We start from the raw sequence: 22,287 nt of genomic DNA on the forward strand, positions 1-22,287 counted from the left end.
ATATTCAATACAGTAAAATATTCAGAAGGTCAATAGAGGATGCGAGAACCAGCAGATAAACTAACATAGCTCCAAATCACAACTAACTGGTAGTTAACAAGATGGGTATGAATCTCAAGAAGCACTGAACAACTGGGGGAACAGCACTAAAGATTCAATCAAACACCCCTTCAGTATACTGACAAACTGAATGAATTCAAGATAACTCTCAACAACAGCTCGTAGTCTTACGGAGTCTACTGAAGGATCAAGACGCTACAATGGGGAACAACTGGAAAGGGACCAAACAAACACAAACGTGAACGTGATTTGCAACAGACATCATCATAAGGAATGGATCTCCATCGAAATTCTGAACAACACTCAATAAAGGAAGAACAAGAAGGCAGCAATTAACAACAGTCGACCAAGAAGAGATAAAGTTAAGGCACAAGTTGAATACACAGAAGCAAAGGAGCAAGTGAGGTGGAGTCATTGAGCTGACAAGCAGAAATATGTGGAAGAGCTAGGAACGACAGTGGAAAAGCTGCAAGAGAAAGAAATATGAAACAACCATATGACACGTAGGAGAATCTAGCAGGGAAATGTAGTAAACCAGAGAGAACGGTTAGGGACAGAGAGGACAAGAAGATCACTGAAATTCAAGGACAGAAGAGTAGATGGATTGAACACGATTCGAGGAAATTTTAAATGGACCAGTTCCACCGAGCCAACTGGATCTCAAAACAGCGCACCCAGATCATCTTACTGATGTCATTCGATCAAACATCGAAAACGTCGAGACTGCCCTCTCAAAAAATGAAGATCAGGAAAGCGGCGGGACTTGCCGATGTACCGGCTGAAGCACTGAAGTCAGATATTTTAGTAGTTGCAGACGTGCTCCACCTATTCAGGAATATTTTGGAGGAGGAACAAATGCCATTGACAAACAGGAAGGAAAAAATACCGGTAACCGCCCGATAAGTAATAACACGGAGTACTTCCACAACAGATATATTTTTGAAGTCGAAAGACGCGGTTCGAGTACTAAAAGGGGGAACTTAATGCGTAAAAGTTTTCTTCCTTGTTCTGCAGGTTCAGATCGCATATGACTTGTTCCTCTTCTTCCAGTCGTTTACTCTTTGTCGCCCTGCAATAATAATAACAAACTCGGATTAATAACGTTGCATGTAATGATATTTTAATACCGTTACACTACAAAATTTATTCAGCGTTGGATTCGTAAATGTTCTTTTGTGGATATGTGATTCTAGCTAACACACATTAGAAGAAACTGGAAAACCTGGTTATATTTTATCTGTTTGCTCAATATTATATATGCTGACACCAATGCGACTAATGATTGATGGTGCAGAAGTAGGTTAGAGGGAAACCACGGTGGCCAAACCAAAACACGTAACTATTGTGCCACGTGCCACGCGTATTTGTAAGTGGCTGATACTGGTAACGTTATGAGTTGTTGTGTGTTGACAATGTGTTGGGATACAAGCACTACAAACTATGGTGCGGCATGCCTTTATTTTTACTGCGAATGCGGTACGTTTGAAGTTTGCGTTACGCTTACACGGTATTTATTAAAAAGTGCTTTTATATCGTTAAACCCTAGTTCATAAATCAATAGTAACATTCAATTAACCCTTGAAGAAAAATGGTTCGACTGACACAAAAACGAGTTCGAAAAATTCCTATTTCTTCAGATATTAACAACTCTGGTCGTACATATACCCCATGCTCTGACACTCCTGTTGCACCAGATAATAGTGGGAGTGGACTTATAGTGACTGATAGTGTATTGACATATAATTCCAGGTGTAGTAAACTAGGGCTTGACCCCTTATGGAAGAGGAGACTCAAACTTAACCTTATCTTCTCTTTCAAAATACTTAACGAACTCTCCTTCACATCCAGCTTGGCGATTCAATATGCTAAAGCCCCACATTACGACATTCGTAACTCCTTGCCTTTAGCGAAACGAACATATTCTAGATCTTCTCTCTATATGAATTACTTTACCTGTAAGTTTTCTAGGCTCTGGAATAATTTACCTCAAACTTTCCGTATGTTAAACTCTCTCCCATTGTTTGTTCGCTCAATTAATGCCTTTTGCTCCTCTGAAAATGCATTAAATGCTCTAGCGCCTGCAAGTGTATCTTACTCCACAAGTGAGATTATAGGAACTTTAAATGTTTAACCTCTTACTTGCTATCGTTGTTTTGTTGTTCCGTGCTCTTTGCTTTAATCTTACTTTCTCTAGTTGTAGATAATTAATAATAACTCGCTTTGGCACTGGACATAACCTTACAGAACAACGTTGATTAAACATCAGGTTATCCACTTAAGAAAAAATGACAAGTTCCCTGGTGTTGCATTGGCCTGCCATATATAAACTATTTATCAATTACTAAACCAGCAAACATAGAACTTTCTTATATTTCATGTTTGTCCTCTACAATAAATGTTGCTTTTATATCAATCTGATCATGCCTGTAAACTGGTGTGAATTCTGTAAATATTATATTCAGAATATATTATTATTATTAAGTGCTTTGCTGATGAGCAAATTTTAAAGACAAAATATAAGTGTTATATCCTGGTGAAGATATCTGTACGGGTAACTCTTAGATTCTTTTAATAGACAATTATTCTATATATATTCTTATTGTTTAACCATCGAGTATTTATATTGCGTATATCTATATTCATCTTATTATATGCCTCATTTCGACCTTTGAATTATTATAATACGATTTACTGTCTCCAGATTATATTCAGTTTATTGATTATTGTCTCTCATGTTCACAGCCACATTTCGCTCGATCTTCTACAAATATTATTTTCTATTTTATGGTGTGATGTGGTCTGTCTGTTTGTCTGGTATATAAACCAAGTATGCTTGAAATGAATGATTCGCATAGCAGAAGCTGTAATTGGTGTTTTTGGACTCAATTGGAAGTGCTAGGCGGATAAAGGACCAATAAGGACGCTAGACAGATCATACTGGTCGAACGTCATTAATTTAATACAGCGTTTGGATTATACAAGTCGTATTCGGATTGATGGATAGTTTACATGATAGAAAGCCTGACATAAATTCATAACGAATTGGCGACGACCCTTCATAAATTTCATAACCATAAGTTCTGAGTGTTTAGCATGATTTACACTTCTTGTCTACATATTTAAGGGAGGGTTACAATTTCGTCTCTGACTATTTGAGAAGTAAAGTACAGGATTTTTTGCAGGCCAAAATACCAGATCATGAGGTAAGATATTTTCATAGTCTGTTCATTCATTCGTGCAGATATTCAAGAAAAGAATTCAATTTCACCTTTGTTTTATGGTTACCTCTATTGCCAGTTTTGATGCTTTGTATCGAAGATTACTTCAGAAAGAAGACATCCTCGAAAACAGAATTGTGCTGTAAAGGCCTGATTAATAATGTATCAGTTGCGAAAGAAGGAGTAGATTGGGTTCCAACTCAGATTTCACGTCTTCGTAGATTATTTGACTTCAGGTGAATGAAAATATCACATTTTATATCATCGTACACAAATCTGAATTTTTTGAGAACATTTAACACTTCAAATGGCGTTGAAAAGTTATTCATGACGGATTGATTGAAAGTGTGGTTTTCGTTATCAAACGTATAAATTTGTGCCCGAAATAAATTCACTTTTGGTTATTTAGTATTCCGGTACTTGTCATCTCATTAGATTTGCTTGAGGGCTATTGTACTGTCCGCGTGCCTAGACCGAAGCAGGTGATTTTCTTATGCGGTCACACCCCCAGCCATTGACCTACAGATCTGCTCCATAGGGCAGTGAAGCATCGTAACGAGATGCAGTCCTATGGTAGCCGGTGGCCAACAGTTTGTTCATACGCCATTTTATCCCTCAGGATTCTGGAGATAATGTGCATCACCGGTTTGGAATCAGTTTTCCAACTCTTCTAGATGAACTTTCCTTGTCTAACGGCCCGGTTAATTTGCTAGACATTCTCTTTTCGTGCTGTCAATTTTGTAAACAACACCTTCGTCACGAGAAGGCGGTGGGTAAGCTTTCCCTGATAGAGACTGTATACGTGTGGCCGTGTGAGAGCATTTCGACAGAGGGCGGGCGCTCCTCACACTTGGCGGTACCCAGCCATTCGGTGGCACTGTGCGATGAAGATTATGTTAATATGCTTCAGCAGAACAACTGAGATCACTATAACAACACTTATACAAAACACAGCATTTCTTAGTTAATACTAATGAACTTTTCACTTCTGTGTTTCAGTGAACGCATCTCAATGAAAACCACCAGGAATGTTCAGATAACAAGTAGGTTGGTTTTTTCTTTGTTGTTCAATAATAATCGTAATAAAAGTGATGGTGGCTTTATTAAGTGCTGTGTTCAGTAAAATAATGGACTTTGGTCATACAATATTTCCACAAGTTCATCTTACTCTTCTCATAATGCAAAATATATCTGCATATGCATATACGTGAGATAGGTACAGGAATTATCCCTGTGAAAACCATCTTGCTCATTCACTATTCTTTACACCAATTTCAACCTTTGTGGTAGGTGAAACCTACGTTTATTTTCATTTGATTATGGATTTGGTTCATTCAATTGTGTAACAATCGAATGTAGAACACGCATTTGCCCCATACTCATTAGGATATTATTGGACTTGATTTGGATTCTCTGTCTGTACAAAGTTCACTTCTTAGCAAACTGGTTCTCTGATTGCTTCAGGAAATTTCGCCATCTCCTCTGATTCATCATACTGCCGACTGGGGTTTCTACTCGACATACAATGTTCGTGAGAATATTCAACATCCGATACAATAACATCAGAAATAAGACTAGAATTTGACTCACTCAGAACATATTTGTCACAATCATTAGGGTTATCCCAGAGATAAATTCATTGTGATGACGAATAGCACTTGATATAACATCAGAATTCGACATTTCCTTTGAATTTATTACGAAATTCATTGGAAAACAATAGATCATTAGAAAAATTAGCATCGACCAAAACTGAATCTGTTGTTTGATTATTATTTGAGTCATTCGACATATTATTCTCAGAGTTGCATGATATTCCATCAGAAATATATGAAGCATTATAACAAACCATATCTGTTACAATCACGAAAGAAGAATCACAGTCACAAAATAAAGCATTAGTTTCAGCGAAATGAACCATGTTATTACAAAGTAACTGAATGTGCACAGTTTTGCCACAATTAAAGCATTTGGAATTACGAAATACACATGGGTTACATAGGTGATACTTGCCACAGAACAAGCAGTTATCAAACGTGTGCTCATCTTCGTGAACTATTTCATAATTTAATGAGTTGTTTTCTGAATAACCCTGATAACATATTGGAGTGCGACGACGTAGTGAAGTAGGGAAATTCCCGATGTCCTTGCGAGGCATATCATTGAATTTTTTACCTTTACGGCATTTGAAAATTGTATACTTTACATAGTCCAGCAGTAGTTGCTTGAGAGATGTATAACGGAGTTAAATCGGCTTTTCTGAAAATGCCAAATACTTAATTAAGCTATACGCTTATTTTCCGATGGGCGTGAGTAAATGGGTCGCAATAATGATATCCTCAATATCTTCCTTGGTCATAGCCCAGATTTAGAACCTCTCCATGCAATCTTCAAAAGCATTAGAATCTAAATGTATATCCAACCGTTCCATCACAGGTCCCATCAAGAAGCCAATGTGATGTTAAGCAGTATTTGAATAAAAGTATAAACTAGTAATTCAAGCAGTAAGACAGTATATTCAAGAAGAATTAGATGATCACAGCAAGGGATCTCGAAAGATAACATTGATTATTCTTATTGGTACATAACAGAATGGTAATTTTTCATCAGAGTAAATGATTACTGGATTCAACTAATTGATCTAAAACTTAGCACGTCCAGCTAGATTCAAACTCTGGACATAGCGATGTAGCGCGCGAATGCTTAAACTCCAGACCACTCGGCCGGCATCTAACGGTGTTAATGTTTAACTTTAACTGATCCACAAAACCGAGCTTAACATCTACCATTTGCTTACACCAGACCTAGTTGAACTCCACTGGTCACTACGTCTCATTAGAACTTCAGAAAATACCTCTTCGAGTCAGTCACTAGTGAGCATATGTTGAATAATATCAGTAGGTTTTTGGATATTAAAGTAATTTTAATAGTTGAGATAATGAGTCGATTGAAGCTAGACCACCACGAAAAACCTAGGAGCACTGCTGAAGACTCTATTGATAGGACGAAACGTCCGGGAGGTTTTAGCTGGATGTAGGTTGGAATATAGCATGTTCCGTACAGAATTGTGTAGAGGCATGCTGATCAACTATTTTTTTATCCTAGCAGCGCTTGTGGGTACTAGAAGAAGACTCTAGTGTGTAATGTCAAGAATATAAATATATAATGGTTTTTCTTATCATGATTCCTACTTTCATTCAATTTTGGGTTTTCCAGAAAATTCTGGAGTGCTATTAAACATATTGAAAGTAATAAGTAACAATCAGTCGATCGGAAACTCTTAATGTGACTTTTCACTCTGGTGATGTTCCCAGCAGGACTACGGGTCAAACGCTGATTGGATAAAATACTTCCTAGTGCTTCCTAAACTTGTCAAGTGCAAAAAAAGTTTAATGATCTCTACAACAATTATCATAAGAAAATCATTGTGCACTTGTGTCTCATGAATTATTATATGATTTATAACTAGTTAGGATTGTGCAATGAATCAATGTAATTGATTTGACTGATATATTCCATTGTCGTAAACTAGTATAAATGTGCATGTAATTTATAATAAGAGGAAATATTCAACTTGAATATTTTCATTTCAGATGAAAATCGGATTGGTATTTCTCATGAAACACTTAGACGTCGTGCTTTGAATTACATACATGAAGCACAGAACACTTTGAACAACCTAAACAGCATTTCTACGCAATTACGAGGACTGAATCACAAGGATTTGGACACTAAAACAGTTTCATCTATGCAAGCATCATTAATTCGCTATCGACAGAATGTTGAGGATATTATTTTACATTTGGAAATTATACTTAACAAACTAGGTCAAGTAGATGGATTTTCACAAATCAGAGTGATTGGCCTAAATAATCTTGCACAGAGACTACAGAAGAAGATTCAGGAGCAACAGGTTGAAATCTATCAGTTTTAAACCAATTTAAATTAAATGAAGTTCTTGAGATTCCGCAAAAGTACGGAAATAAATTAGACCTGTGAAATGTCGTTCGATTACCCTTGAAGTACTTATGTGACAAATTTTGCATAGGATGAACAGTGAACAATTATATTGAGTATTCAATTGATTTGTTTGATACTAGACACCAGTCCGACAACTCATCCACCATAAGTCAACGCAGCTAAAACAAGATAACGTCGTTCACCTGAATGGCATGTATTTTATTCGTCTAGACGTAGATACAAAAGGTGTGTAAATTCTTAGGACTTTTACGGATAATCGAGCGTTGGTCGCTCAACAGCATTCTCCAACTCTCTCTATCCTGGACCTCTCTTTCTAGTTCTATCCAATTTTCGGTGCCTGCCTTGTGACGCAGTTGAGAGCTTTCCTCAATGTGTTTTATCCACTTCCAGCACTTCTTCCCGATTTCTTCCTTCGTTGGAATCTGGTTTGTTCTCTCCCACAGTAGAATGTTGATGATAGTGTCTGGTCAACTGATCCGAAGTATCTTGCGTAGACAACTGTTAATAAACACCTGTTTCTTCGGGATGATGGCTTTCGTATTTCTCCACGTCTCCGCCACATACATTACAACTGTCTTGACATTTGTATTGAAAATTCTGATCTTGGTGTTGGTTGGCAATTGTTTTGAGTTCCAGATGTCCTTCAGTTGTAAATAAGCTGCTCATGCTTCACCGATCTGCACATTCACATCCACATCAGATCCACCGTGTTCACCAATGATGCTGCCCAGATGTGTAAGGAATTTTACATCCTCCAACGCTTCTTCGTCGAGTGTGATTCGATTGATGTATGTTGTGTTGTACCGAAGCATCTTCCTTTTCCTTCTGAGTTGTCCTCCATGAACGATTTGACAGTTTAAACTCCGTTTTTGGTATTTTCATCAGGAGTCCGTCTTTCCAGTCTGTTGGTGTTTGTTCTTCATCACAAATCTTACTGAAGAGAATGTGGTGTATCTTTGCAGTTGCTGCTTTATCTACTTTCGGTGCATCAGCCTGAATGTTGTTGTTGTTGTTGTCCGATCCCGCTGCTTTCCTGCACTTGACCTGTCCGATGGCCATGTTGATCTTTTCAGTTGTTGGTGGGCCAACATCGATTGAGATTTCAGAGGGTGCTGCTTCGATGTTGGGTGAATTCAGTAGAGCCGGTTGATTCATGAGTTCTTTGAAGAGTTCTATCCACCTGTTCTTGTGTTCTTCAATGTTGGTGATTACCTTACCCTCCTTGATTTTCCTTGGTCGTTTCAGTTTATGGTAACTTCCAGCAAGTTTCTTTGTTGTATCATACAATTGTCTCATGTTTCCTACTCTTGCAGCCTTTTCCGCCATCATTGTCAGATCTGCCACAAAGTATCAACAGTAATCCATTCATTGTGGTGGTGCTTCTTGTGGCCCAGAACCTCCTGTCATGTTGACATGGTTGCTTTTTTTATCTTTTTCCAGTAGCTATCCATAGTAGTTCCCTGTCTATTGAGTAGATCATGAAAGGCCCGAAACTCATTGTTGAGGTCAATCACCAGTGTGCAGTGCTTCCTAGGTTTTAATTTCATCTTGTCGACCAGCATGTGATGACATGATGCTATATTCGCTCCTCTTCTGGTTCACACATACTCCATCGTCCTCCTGAAAATTTTGGTGATACAGATATGGTCGATTTGGTTCTGCGTAGTGTTGTCCGGTGAAGTCCATGTGTTTATGTGAATGTGTTTGTGTGGTAATATAGTGACACCTATGACCAGTTTATCGAAGACATATAGATTAGCTAAACTCTCACCATTTTTGTTACTTCCTACAAGTTCATGTCGTTCCATAGCCACTTCGTACCTAGTGTGGTCCACTCCAAATTTGGCATCTAGATCTTCCACCTGAATGGTCAGGTCCTTTGTTGGGCATCATTGCAACTACTTGTGTATGTGCGGCCTTTTTCTTCTTCATGGACGGAGTTAAATAGAAGCTTCGCTGAAGCTAGTCGTTGTTGCCCAACCTGTGTTCAACGTGTTTCACTGATTTCAAGCACACCCTGGTTGTAACTCCTCGTTTCTGCAGCAATTTGGGATATTTTTCCGGTCTCACACATTGTACGAGCATTCCGTGTGCCCACATAAATGTTTGTTCTGGTTGTAAGAACGTGAATCAGTCTCATGGCTTCCGAAGAAACTCGGCATTCAACATGAGGCGTCATAATTATTCCCTCAACTCCCAAGGTAGAGTTTAAATGGCTTGAATTATTTTTTCTGGTTAGCGTTCTTTTAGAGAGTTAGTTTTCCACGGGATGGGTTCGCTAACCACATGCACAACTCTCCTCCTTCGTTCGGCCTTGTTACCGGTAGAAGCTTCCTGAGGAGCAAAAGGCGGAGTTGGATACAAAAGGTTAGAAAATACACATAAAAAATCCGATATCTTCCTGGTTTTCTATAATTCTCTGTGAACCAACATTCAACCATTGTGTACTGTCACCTACGAAACAATCTATCGATTGAATGCTAAATATAAATACTATAAAGTTTCCTATTTTGTTGAATATTTTGTATGAGTAAGGTGTGACATGAACTAGTTGATTACAACATCACCAGCATATATTTATATAGGCGTTGCTATTATTATTTAATCGAATAACTTGCATTTTACCCTGTAATCATCTATATATAGAATCCGTCAGATTGCAAAATGGCCAAATATGTGACATTTGACATAACCAATATGTGTGGATTTGGTTGTTTAATGCATCAAATCATGTTCTGTCTTCAATTGGCTTTTGAAAAAGAACGCGTTTTAATATTGACCAATTATCGTTCCCGAGATATTTTTCACGAATGGCTTCATCAGAACACACTTCCACTTTCTGAAAAATGTAGTCATGAGGACACAAATGGTAGATCAGGTTTGTAAACAATATATTTTATTATCGGTTTGTTGTAATTTTTAGACCTTTATGATTGTATTGAATTGTTCAGTAGAACATTTTCAATTATCTTTTGACTAAGCACATGTAAATACTGCAAACAATTCACTATAACCCATCAAACGACATGGCGCTCTTTACTATTTACATAAAAGAACGTGTAAAGAAATCTTATTATTAGCGAAATTTCAAGTCCCATTGTTCTTTCTATTATTGATAAAATCTCGATTAATCACTTTTGACAACTGAGTAAATTTCCGACTCACAAATCAGTTATTATCTTAGATTGTTGGACACTCGAAATGCAATTTCACGTACAATTTTTCAAGCTTAATATAAATTTTCGTCCTCTTGTTCACTTCAGATAACATCGAATGTCCTTATAATATAAATGATCACGTTGCACATAACTGGTTACCACATGTTCTACCGATAGATATGAATGAAGAATTATTGCGTTTACATGAGGCACCCTATGTTTGGTTCGCTGGCCAACTAGCAGCCTACATTTTGCGTCCAAGGCCAAAATTTTCAGAACTAATCAATGCAACCTTGGAAACCTTTAAAGCGAGTGTTGATCCTGTAGTTGGTGTGCATATCAGACGTACTGACAAGGTTGGTGTTTGTTCATATACCTCGTTAGAATATGATATGATGCATTTTATTGTTAATTGTTCAGAATCTTGACAGTGCATGTCCAAAATGTAAGGCATGTTTTCAGTTTGTTGTAGTGGTTTTGTATCTGGATTAAAATACGTTTGAAATTTCTGCCTGTCATCCAGAAATCATCATCTTTCTCAACGGAATACTGGTTGACAAATTTGGTTGAGTTTGATAGATTTGGTTCTGCAAAGGTTTGGGTTTATTTTTTAAATCAGATGTTTTAATGAAATAAATAATTAATGACATTATTTGACGTAAGTAATTTAGTTAAGCGCTACTGCTATTGGTCGGATTTCCGTATAGATATAAACATCGAACTATTGGTCTACTGACCACTGGTGTATTGTTGTTCTTCAGAATAAATCTTCGGGGGTGAAATCATCCAAATACTCACATTTTAGATGGAAACGTGGCACAAGTACATTAAGTTCTGTACATTGTTTAAAAAACATGTTTATTTTTTGGCTTCACATGTTGCTGTATATCGAGAAGTAGACACGAGTAAACCCAACGCAGTACGTATCCCTAATATACTTTCACTTGAGATAGTGGAGAAGATTTTGTAGCTCAGGTGGGTGATTTTGATGTATGTTTGTTCTCTGAGCTGTATGATTTGGCCGTGGAGCTTTCATCGTCCTTCTCAACAACATCATCAGCACAAACTTCGGGTAGAAGTGAAGTGTTTGAATTTCTTCACATGTGATTCACAGCTTGTCCTGTGCACCTCGATATTGATTGGTTATTACTGAGCTTGAATCTGTCATTGTTTATTACATTGTTTTGGTTCTATCTCTTATTGGTTTGATCTTTGTTCCTATGTTTCTGCATAATTTTCTTGATTGGTTAATAAATTGGATTGATTTCAATGTGCTTGTTTATTGGTGATTGACCTGAGTGCCAAGCATCTAAAAATTCTCTGATGTTTTTGAATTGCCTCTGTCCGAAATCTCCACATTTTTCCAGTCGAATATATGTCCGTAGTTATTCACGTGTATTGATATGTGTGAAGAAATGTCATGTCATTTGGCTGCTAATTGATGTTCGTGTAGGCGAAGATGAAGAGGGCGCCCGCTTTGTCCGACGTATTGTTTGTCGCAGTTGGAACAATTTAGTTTGTAGATGATGTTTGTTTTGTCCTCTTTTGTCATTTCGTCATTTGGTTTGCATGAGATTGAGTGAAGGGATTCTGTTCGTTTGTGGACAAAACCTATTTCAAAGGTTTTCAGCAGCCTTGTTGTCGTTTCTGAAATGCCTATTATGAGTGATAAGGTTGCTTTTTTACTTGGTTTCGTTGCTGATGGTGTGTGCGATTGGTATTTTTTGATGTAATTGATTGGATAGCGTTCTCTTGAAAGATGGTTTTTAGGTGTTTTTCTTCATTTTTTGCACTGTCATTGTGTTGCAGTGTGTCTTCTCTCTCTTGAATAAGGTTTATACGCAGTTGATATAAAATCCAAACTACGTTCGGGGAAGAATAACTGTCTGTAGCAAAAAATGTATTAACGCGCGACTCAATCGAAATCAGAACAAGGTGATTTGTGGTAACAACGGTTGCAAACTTCATCATATATACAAATGTACAATTTTTACATCAAGAGATATTACCACTCAGTTATTGAAATAACAATTGTTCTTACAATAATTAATCTAAATTACAATAAACAGCAAATTGAAAAGAAATATTAGAGAATTACCGAACGATCCAAAAAGTAAGTGTTATTCTATCCTTTCTGGATAGATCAAGTGAAAAATTCAATCAATAAGTTTCTTTATAACACAAAGTGTTTCCAATTCCGGGAAAGTGCCACCATTCACAACCAAAATACACGATCTCAGTCAAATCAAACAACACAATCAAAGAGGGAACAATCAATATTGCAGCTGTCAGAATAAAATCAATTGAAACAACATAGATACAGTTCAATAAGAAGCATAGAAACTCAGTGAAAGCATAAGAAAAACTGAGAAAACTATTACGAAATGAAGCATCACAATCTCAATTGGCATGAATTGGATTAACAATATGTACAATTAAAGAAACCGTTTAGAAGAAAATGGGAATTTATACATGAAGGGACTTTCACACACAAACTTTCAAAATGAATCTTACAGTTGATTTTGTGAGTTCTTTGTTTGTTGCTATTATAGTTGAGAATTCGATTGGTGTGGTTTGGCTTCCTGTGCACTTGAGTATCCAGTTTTCATGTGTCGGTTCTGGTGATTAATATATCTAAGAATGACAGCTTGTTTTTGGACTCGAACAGGCTAAAACTATGGAGACTTCTTCCGCACAAAGACATGCCTGAGAAGATGGTCAATATGATACGGAACTCCTATGATTAATTAAACTGCCAAATCGTTCATGGAGGACAACTCACCGACCCACTCGACGTAATGACCGGTGTTAAGCAAGGTTGCTTACTCTCACCCCTTCTCTTTCTCCTGGTGATCGACTGCATTATGAAGACGTCAACATCTGGAAGGATTCAATAGACAGCTAGGATGCAGCTTGACAACTTAGACTTCGCAGATGTTTTGGATGTTCTATCACACATACAACCACAAATACAGAAGAAGAAGACCAGTGTAGCAGCAGTACCCTCAGCAGCAGTGAGTCTCAACACACACAGAAGGAAAAGGGAGGTGCTCCGGTACAACACAACATACATCAATCGAATCACACTCGACGAAGAAGCGTTGGAGGATGTAAAATTCCTTACACATCTGGGCAGCATCATTGGTGAACACGGTGGATCTGATGTGGATGTGAATGTGCAGACCGGTGAAGCATGAGCAGCTTATTTACAACTGAAGGACATCTGGAACTCAAAACAATTGCCAACCAACACCAAGATCAGAATTTTCAATACAAATGTCAAGACAGTTGTAATGTATGTGGCGGAGACGTGGAGAAATACGAAAGCCATCATCCCGAAGAAACAGGTGTTTATTAACAGTGGTCTACGCAAGATACTTCGGATCAGTTGACCAGACACTATCATCAACATTCTACTGTGGGAGAGAACAAACCAGATTCCAACGAAGGAAGAAATCGGGAAGAAGTGCTGGAAGTGGATAAAACACATTGAGGAAAGCACTCAACTGCGTCAAATGGCAAGGAATCATGTAGGCCATTACGTCGAGAAATGAAATTACATGAGAAGACTAAACGAAAGTTGGTTAGAATTAGAAAGGAAGGTTCAGGGTAGAGAGAGTTGAAAGGTGCTGCTCGACGGCCAATGATCCATTTAGAGTAGCAAGATTAAGTATTACTGATTGATAATGTAATCAGATTTCAGGCTTATTAATTTTCTTTGAGATTTTTGTGCTGTGGAATATTTTGTTATTTCCCTAGTTGGCTTTATGCGCAACCATTTGTACATACAAATCTACTTCAAGACGTATAGCGGCTAACCAATACTCATACAAGAGTAAACCGCGAGGCTGACCACCATATTCTGTGTCGTATTTGTCCCAGTTACACCAGTTTTTCTTATGTTTGGTGTTTATCCTGCCTTTTTTTCTCATTACACCTTTGGCATTTGACAATAATGATTTTACTGGCTTATAGGCTGCAGCTTATGCTGATGGCAGACATTTCTTGATGATGTTTAGCGTCTAACCATTGTTTCAAAGCACATGTATTTTCATTTACCGTGGTACTTCAATGTCTTTGTCATTTTGAGTAGTGTTTATATAAGATATATTCTTTGCATCAATGCGTTGTTGCTGCTATAGGTGAGTATTCAACCAGTTTGGTTTGTCATTCTGTATAATAAGTTCCAGGATTCTTTTTGCTGATTCTATCGGCTGTTTTTTTCTACTTCAAACGAGAATTTTATGTTGACCGAAATGGCGGTGATCAATTTGTAAGTACTTTGCAATAAATTGTGCTAGATTATGATGAATGTATAGTCTGTATAGTAAACCCTACCACTTTTAGACAGATCAAATTTTTGCCATCACGGATACCATCTTTTCTAAAAAGATGGACACCACAATAAATTCTAATGATCACATCTTGCACTTGTTCTTTTTTTTCTAGATAATTCTGGAGGCTAAGTTTCACAACTTATCAGAGTACATGGAGCAAGTGGATAAATTCTTTGATCGACAAAATGCTAATCACCTGGTAATGTCAAAGAGACATGTAAGTCATTAAGATTAGCTCAGTTATTTACAATCAACTGATAGTGTGATCTTTCAGTAAATTGTACTTCGCTAATCAATTGACTGCAATTCAATCCTTCATTATGTGTGCTTGAAGAACATATTTAAAAATGAAAGTTCGATTATGAACTTAACTCTGAAGCGTTTCGAATTCACTTAGTCAGCGAACGCGAAAAAGACTTGTGACCAGAGACTCATAAGCTAGCTATTCTGAAGCGTGTAAGATGGAAGATAAGAATGTATATTCCGTAAGCAGCCTGAAGCACAGCAATCTTAATGAGAAGAAATCAAACGTATATGCACAGCGAAATATTGGCTTTGAGCAGCGCTACAAAATATCTCACTGAAAGATACAACAGACCAATAGAATTTAAGATATTTTCCAAGTGGGAAATACGACTCGAAATTGTAAAGAGCGCTTTTGGCGCGAAAACAAAAAATTCAAATTTTCAAAATAAAATTAAAAATAGGTCATTTATCAAGTGAGATCTGGGGATTCAATATCCGCAACAGATTACATAAGAAGAGAATTATGAGATAAAATTTGATTACAAGTGGAAGAAATATAAATACACAAATAGTGAAGTAAAAAACCAAGGTCACTGAATACGTTTCATGCGCACAATCATTGAACTTGTTGATGTTTGCTTCCATGCTTTTCGTGGTATGAAACGAACAGATTACGGAAGCATAGGTCAAGAGCGATGGAATTTCTATGGATGACCCTGCAAAGCGAATTCATGGAGAGATGGTTGCTAGTATCAATCAAGGTATGAAAGCGTTTAACTATCTCCGTGGTGACCAATTCACTTCACAAAATTCAACATTATTTAAATAAACTTATTCAGACAAGCTATATTATGTATTATGAATGTATTGTGATGTGCTCAACTCCCCAGTAAAATTATCAATAAAATGCAGTACACGAAAACTTGAATCATTTAAAAATCAATCAGCATTCTGAACTAGAGAGGCACGATGATGTGAATTTGTCAGTCGCCTGCACGTTTGGAAATTGAGGTTTTAAAAATGCGAAAATTACTATATTACTTTAATCTGACTCCTTGAGTAATGTAATTTTGCATTTATGCTTATTTGTTATAGTGTGAAGGAAACGTAGAAAACGTGTCGTGAAGCGCTGATGTTATTCTGAAAGATTTTCAGGATTTCAACATGCAACGATTCAACGTTATCATTGCCAGTTCGACGAGAAATAATAGTGATTCAATGAAATGTTGTTAAAGATTATTTGATAACAATTTGTTAGTAAACATGTTTGGCAAATAGCTGTGGAAAATTTATTTACAATTGTAGATTAGAAGCTGTAGAGTTTCTTCGTTTACACCACAGTTTAATCTCAGGTTGACAACAGTTAAAATCCAGAGAGAAGTGGACATGTTTCTTTTGGGAATCAATTCCAGCTCACTATCTTAAAGGCTATGCCCATCTTAGCGGTCGTCAAATTTACTCAGTGTATTCTTTAAGGGAGTTATTGGTGTGGATTGCAATATAATCCTTTAATAAGACGAAATATCCGTCCCATACATCCACGTTTTCTACTGCTATTCAACAAAATTTGGCTCATGATGCAAACTACGAAGTTTTCATTTTACGGAGAACTAACATCAAGTTCACTCTTAAGAATTCTTTTTGAATGAGTAGAAACTGCGCATTTTGAGAACAAAAATGTTTCTCATGTTATATTATACATAATTTTATCACGTCGAATTCAGACCGACCACTTTATCATTATCATTATAGAGAATGAATCTGCTTTGTCATTTTCCCAACTAATAGGACCTAAATGAGGAGAAATTGGGGTTGATTTCTGAAAAAAGCATTGGAAGAAAAAACGCTCTTCGAGCTAAACGAAGTGTTTATTTGGCGACAGATGATCCGAATGTTTTTACTCAATTTTCGTACAGCCATCCCAACTACATTCTGTATGGTAGTCCAGGTAGATCCCATTCAGCTGATGTGGAATTCCGAATGACATATAATTCAATGAATAATGCAGTCATTGATGTCATTGCACTTTCAATGACGGATTTCCTGGTGTGTACATTTTCATCGAATGTAAGTAATACAGTTTGACTTTTTTATACAATATTACGTTGTTTGTTTCGACTGAAATTCGAATGAAACAAACAACGTTGAACAAACAGTTCACACCAGTTTTACAGAGGTGCAGTTATGATTACCACAAGATTGAGAATCATTCATCAATAATGATCGAAAAATACAGAGGTCTTTTGCTAATCTATTGAACGATTTCCGTTAACGGCATTTGATACCCTAAGTGTATATCTCTTAGCTCTCTGTGAAAAATGTCCTCATGAATGTGAATATAAAATCACAGGATTGGAGAGAAACTATAATTAGGTTTAAAATAATCTACAATAAGGCGTGCAGTTTTTGTCTGCTTGAAATATTGTCAGTATAACCTATGGTTTGAATTCCATAAATTAACATTCTGAATTTCCTTCTTCCCAATGCCGTACTATTCATTACAAACTGGTTATTGTGATTAATCTATGATTATAATTTGAAGTAGTAAGCGAATAGTGTTTGGAGCATTCCTGTATCAGTTCATAGAGGACGAAGTAGCTACATCCCCATTTTAGAAAAGTTGAGTCGAGAAACAATTATAAGCTTTTATTATAGATATCTGGAATTTTGGTTGCAATGTTTCACTAGTCGTCAAGCTGTTTTGCGTGTGTTATTTCTCTTAACTAGTCACTAGTGAGCACCGGTAGTCCTTTGTTCGCATCCTGCGTGTATAATCTTGGGTGCTCACTGCCGGTGAGTCCGATAATACGACAACACAGCCTATCCAGTGCTCTCAGGTATTCTGTGGAGGTCAAACGTAGATCGGTTCATGGTTTTAAAGATGTTCAACAATCCCTACAACCCCAAAGTGAATCTGTTTACATTTGAGTCAACGGTCATACAATTTCACTCAAAATCCTAAGCCTTGAAAGCACAGCGGTTGAGATTCATCCTCAAAATTTGATGATAATCTCTAAATTATCTCATTAAATATTCTCACAATCCATATATAATGATTATTCATTTTGTATTTTTCTTAGATTTGTCGTTTAGCATATGAATTAATGCAAACGCGTCATATGGAGTTGGGTGATGCAACACAATTATGTCATTCCATCGATTTTGCATTCCATGAAGAAGATTATAAAAGACTTGAATTTGATGTGATCATACCAGATAAGAAAGGGCATTTAAAGTATGGTGACATAGTGGATACCTTCAAAAATCATGGGAACGGTTTAGCGTCAGTAAAATTAGACCAATCAAGTAAAAAGAAAGAAAATAACAACCAAATGTATATGGAAAACGAATTATTCATTGTACCTGCTTACAAGTTTAGACCCAGAATAAACATAACTTGGTCCAACTGACACAAATGAGATTATTTCAACAGACAACATATCGTTTTTCATTCAGTTTTGCACCACCATCTTTTTTCCAGCGTCCCTTTTGATGCCTGACATTATCCTACACATAGTTAGAAATATATATATTCACACTCTTATAAATCTGTTGACTTTCACTTATGTGTCCTTCAGATAATTATTTGCTCAAATTGTACTATACTACTGAATAGATGTGATTTATGAAACAACACTGACAAATTACAGTTCATTATTGACAAGATGAAAATATTTGTTCCAAAGTTATGATTGTTTATGCATAGAAAAAGAAGTTGAAAATATTTTATTGTTCTTAGTTGTATGTTAATTCAATCGAAAAATCAAAGCACAAGAACGTGATATGCATGAAAATGAAAAAGAATGTCCGAGAAAATCATATAAGTCGAAAGTGATTGTTACCAATGTTGAAAGAGTGTAATTACGAAGACCTTGGTTCACCTAAGAAAGCTGCCACATCTTTCATATGGTATCAGATGATAATGTAGATTTTACGATGAATATATTTCATAAAGGTATCATTAATATGTGCGAGTCACCAGTCAGTAGATAGCGTCATGCAGTTTGAGCGAAATTGAACAACAACATTTGTGATTACATTCGTAAAGGAGAAACTGAGAACAAAAGAATGTAGAAAGTGTCAAATTGACTGATTAGTGTGATAAGCTTCGAATTTCTATCATAAATGATTTTCACTATTGACAACATTAGCTTGACTTGATTACCTGAATCGCTCAACACATAATCACCTACAAGCATAAATCTATTGATATTCTTTGAAGTTAATTTTTCCGGGTGACTTGACCAGCTAACGTGATTTTATTTACTATCTGGGTGCTTTATGATGAATAAATAACACGACTTTCTGTTCCGTTGCTTGAGAGATATTTCTATCATTCGTCTCATAATTGCAGAATGATTTCTGCACAACTACCAGATCACGTTGTTTAATTGTTGAGTATATATGATGAATAATACCTCGTAAAATCGCTCACGAGTTTTATTGATGATGACTGTATGTTGCCTAACGGTGAACTTCAAGTGGATTCGAAAAATTATGGTATGACACTCCTGTGATCGGTAGTAAGTCATGCTTCTGATCAACTGAAATGATAAGCGACACTATCATAGTATACCGCGATTCGTTTGTAATTGTCGCTTTTTTCTCGTGTTAGGAATTAAACAATCTTCTATCTAGTACAACTCTCACTGTTACTGTTTAAAATAGTGGTGCCTCTCATAACTAACTTATCTAGCATACTTTTTGTGAGGTAGCCTTGTTTTGACCATCTACAATAGTCTGCATAGTTCAGTTCTTTAGACACGTTACTGAGCCAGACGATATATTAGCAGTGGGAGAAATGACCTGCAATGGATCTAGGTGATCTGAGTCCAGCAGCTCAGATGACAGTATTAAGAAAATGTAGTTAGTTGAAATGCGTCAGCCAACTATGATAATACTACCCCGGTTATTCAACATCCCAACCTTAAAATCAAGATTCAGTTTGTTCAAGCTTTGAATATCACATATGATATAGAAAATGGTCATGAAATGACGTATATATTTGATGAGATCACTAATAAGATAAGTGCAAATACCACTCGATGAAGGCATGCTGCAAAAAATCAGAAACAATAAGATAATGACCACTACTACAATGTAGTGGTGAATCGATCACCGAAGTAAATAGCCTATCAATGGTTCAGTACTGATACTGACTGTAGTTCTACAGAACACACCCTAGCATGAAGCGCTCGAACAATCATTCACACCAGATCACCAGTGAGTATGCCATTCTACTCATCCATTGCATCTACTATCCAACTCAACACTTTGACGACACTTTCAAGTATACCTTCGAACCCGAACGTTCTTGACTTATGATTTGACTGGATTGTTATTCCGTGATTATAAAGGTGTTAGGAACAAAGGCTTTACCAAACTCTGAATATCCGTGGCACCTTCACTAGCTGAAAGGCAGCTAAAAGAGACAAAATACGAACAACAACGGAAAAATTAGAGCTTTGATATGGCTGAAATTAAGTAGCGGAGAGGAACTCCTTATCGCTGAACATAATGTGCAAATGCATATGCATGGTCTAGCACAGAGCAGATCAAAAGTGGAAGACGCGAACCTAGCCACATAAAAATTTGTGGTAATACACGTTGTTGAAATAAAAAAACATATTGTCCCCCTTCCTAGGAAATCCAAGACAGAAATACTAAAACTCGGCGACAAATAAGTGACTGAAGATACAAATAGTAAACTAACTAACTAACCAGTAAGTACCTTAACGCTCTGGTTACAATGGTTATCAGCCCATCAATAGTTGCGCATAAGGGATACCGGTACAGTATGTCCGAAAACCCATGCCAAGCAGACCATCAACTGTCAATACATCAAAACTGAGGACAACTAGCTTTCGTTAACAATATATCGGATAACATGACATCACCGAATGTGGTAGGAAATCTAGGGAACTGCATTTGTGACACTTATGAAATGTACAATGATCCATTATCGACCACATCATGGGAAACAGGCAAATAATCCACCTATTGTATTAGTTTATAGGTAATCGTGGTGTGTTTACGGTTATACTAATCAATCTACGCTCTTTAAATAATAAGATGTTACCACGGAACAATTTCCCTACTATACAAGACAAAGAACTAGGAATAAATGATTATACACTGCATCCTCATAAGATGTGACAATAGAAAAACACCAATCATTACTGAGATATCCACCATGTCGTTAGATACAGGGGTTTTGCTCTAGTAAATCCTCCTGTAGCTTTTATAGGGCTACTGGCGTTCTTAAGTAAGGATGGAGGACGATAGTTGTGTGTGGAATCAGTATACCGAGCCTGTAGAAAACAGCCTTGTTTAATAACCGCTAACCACCGTAGACAAAGTAAACCACTTAAACTCTATCCTTCGAGTTAAAGGATCCTATTTCGGGAGAATTATATCTCCTCATGTTGAGATCCTTTATACTTCGAAGGCCGCGAGACTAATGCTGATCCTAACAACCAGAGAAACTATTTTTAATTATTTACTGGGACACATGAATATTGGTACAAATAGGCACCAGATACATATGCACCATACACGTTTTGTAGGTACATGGAAAATCCGGACAACGTGATGGATTAGTAGAATCAGTCAAACAGATATGGACATGTGGAGATACATCTTGGCGGTTCTCGGAACCCGTGAAACCCATTGAACATGATCTGGAAAGAAAAGGTTAGGTACGGGAGAGATGCTGTTATACTGTGGTCACGAACAGGAAGATGCTCCACGCATTCAGAGAGCATCCTTCAAAATAATGGATGTGATTACAATTATTATCATGCAATGTTATGCACCTACTAGCGATAGCAATGATGGCGATAATAATCAGATATATGAGAGGCTGCAATCGATCATAACAAAGTGCCCAAGAAAGGACCTGACAATACTGACGAGAGATCAAAACGCCAAAGTCGGAATGTATAACGACGGTTCCGAAGATATGTTGAAACGACATGGACTAGATTGACCGGGAGAAGGAAACTAAGAATGGAGAGAAATGACTGTGATTGAAACAGTGGTGAGAGTCAACTTTTTTCTCGGAATGCTCTAAAATAGCCACGTGCACACATTCACTGCCAGGCAAGTCCTGCACACTGCGTCCTATCGGCGAGGGTGTTCTTGACGGAACTGAGAGGATGCAAAGCGAACGTTCGGTGCTTTTATCGGGTTGGTGGACACGAACAAACCACCTAAAGGAGTTGAAAAACCCCGATTTCAAACTAATGGTGTACATAGGCTCAATGATCTTAAGGGGACGAATGATGT

General features: G+C 37.0%; 1 protein-coding gene across 1 annotated transcript; it reads left to right on the forward strand.

Moving 5' to 3' along the window:
- Nucleotides 1-1,329: 1,329 nt before the first annotated feature.
- Smp_138730 (unnamed protein product) lies at nucleotides 1,330-18,410 on the forward strand (the record flags this gene model as incomplete). The annotated part of the gene is made up of 6 exons (XM_018791353.1): nucleotides 1,330-1,360; nucleotides 6,872-7,191; nucleotides 9,906-10,128; nucleotides 10,523-10,831; nucleotides 16,856-17,067; nucleotides 18,081-18,410. 6 exons carry the CDS (start codon nucleotides 1,330-1,332, stop codon nucleotides 18,408-18,410), a joined length of 1,425 nt encoding a protein of 474 aa, XP_018645491.1.
- Nucleotides 18,411-22,287: the final 3,877 nt, after the last annotated feature.

This window comes from Schistosoma mansoni, assembly GCF_000237925.1.
Source record: "Schistosoma mansoni, WGS project CABG00000000 data, chromosome 3 unplaced supercontig 0083, strain Puerto Rico, whole genome shotgun sequence".
Taxonomy (NCBI): Eukaryota; Metazoa; Platyhelminthes; class Trematoda; order Strigeidida; family Schistosomatidae; genus Schistosoma; species Schistosoma mansoni.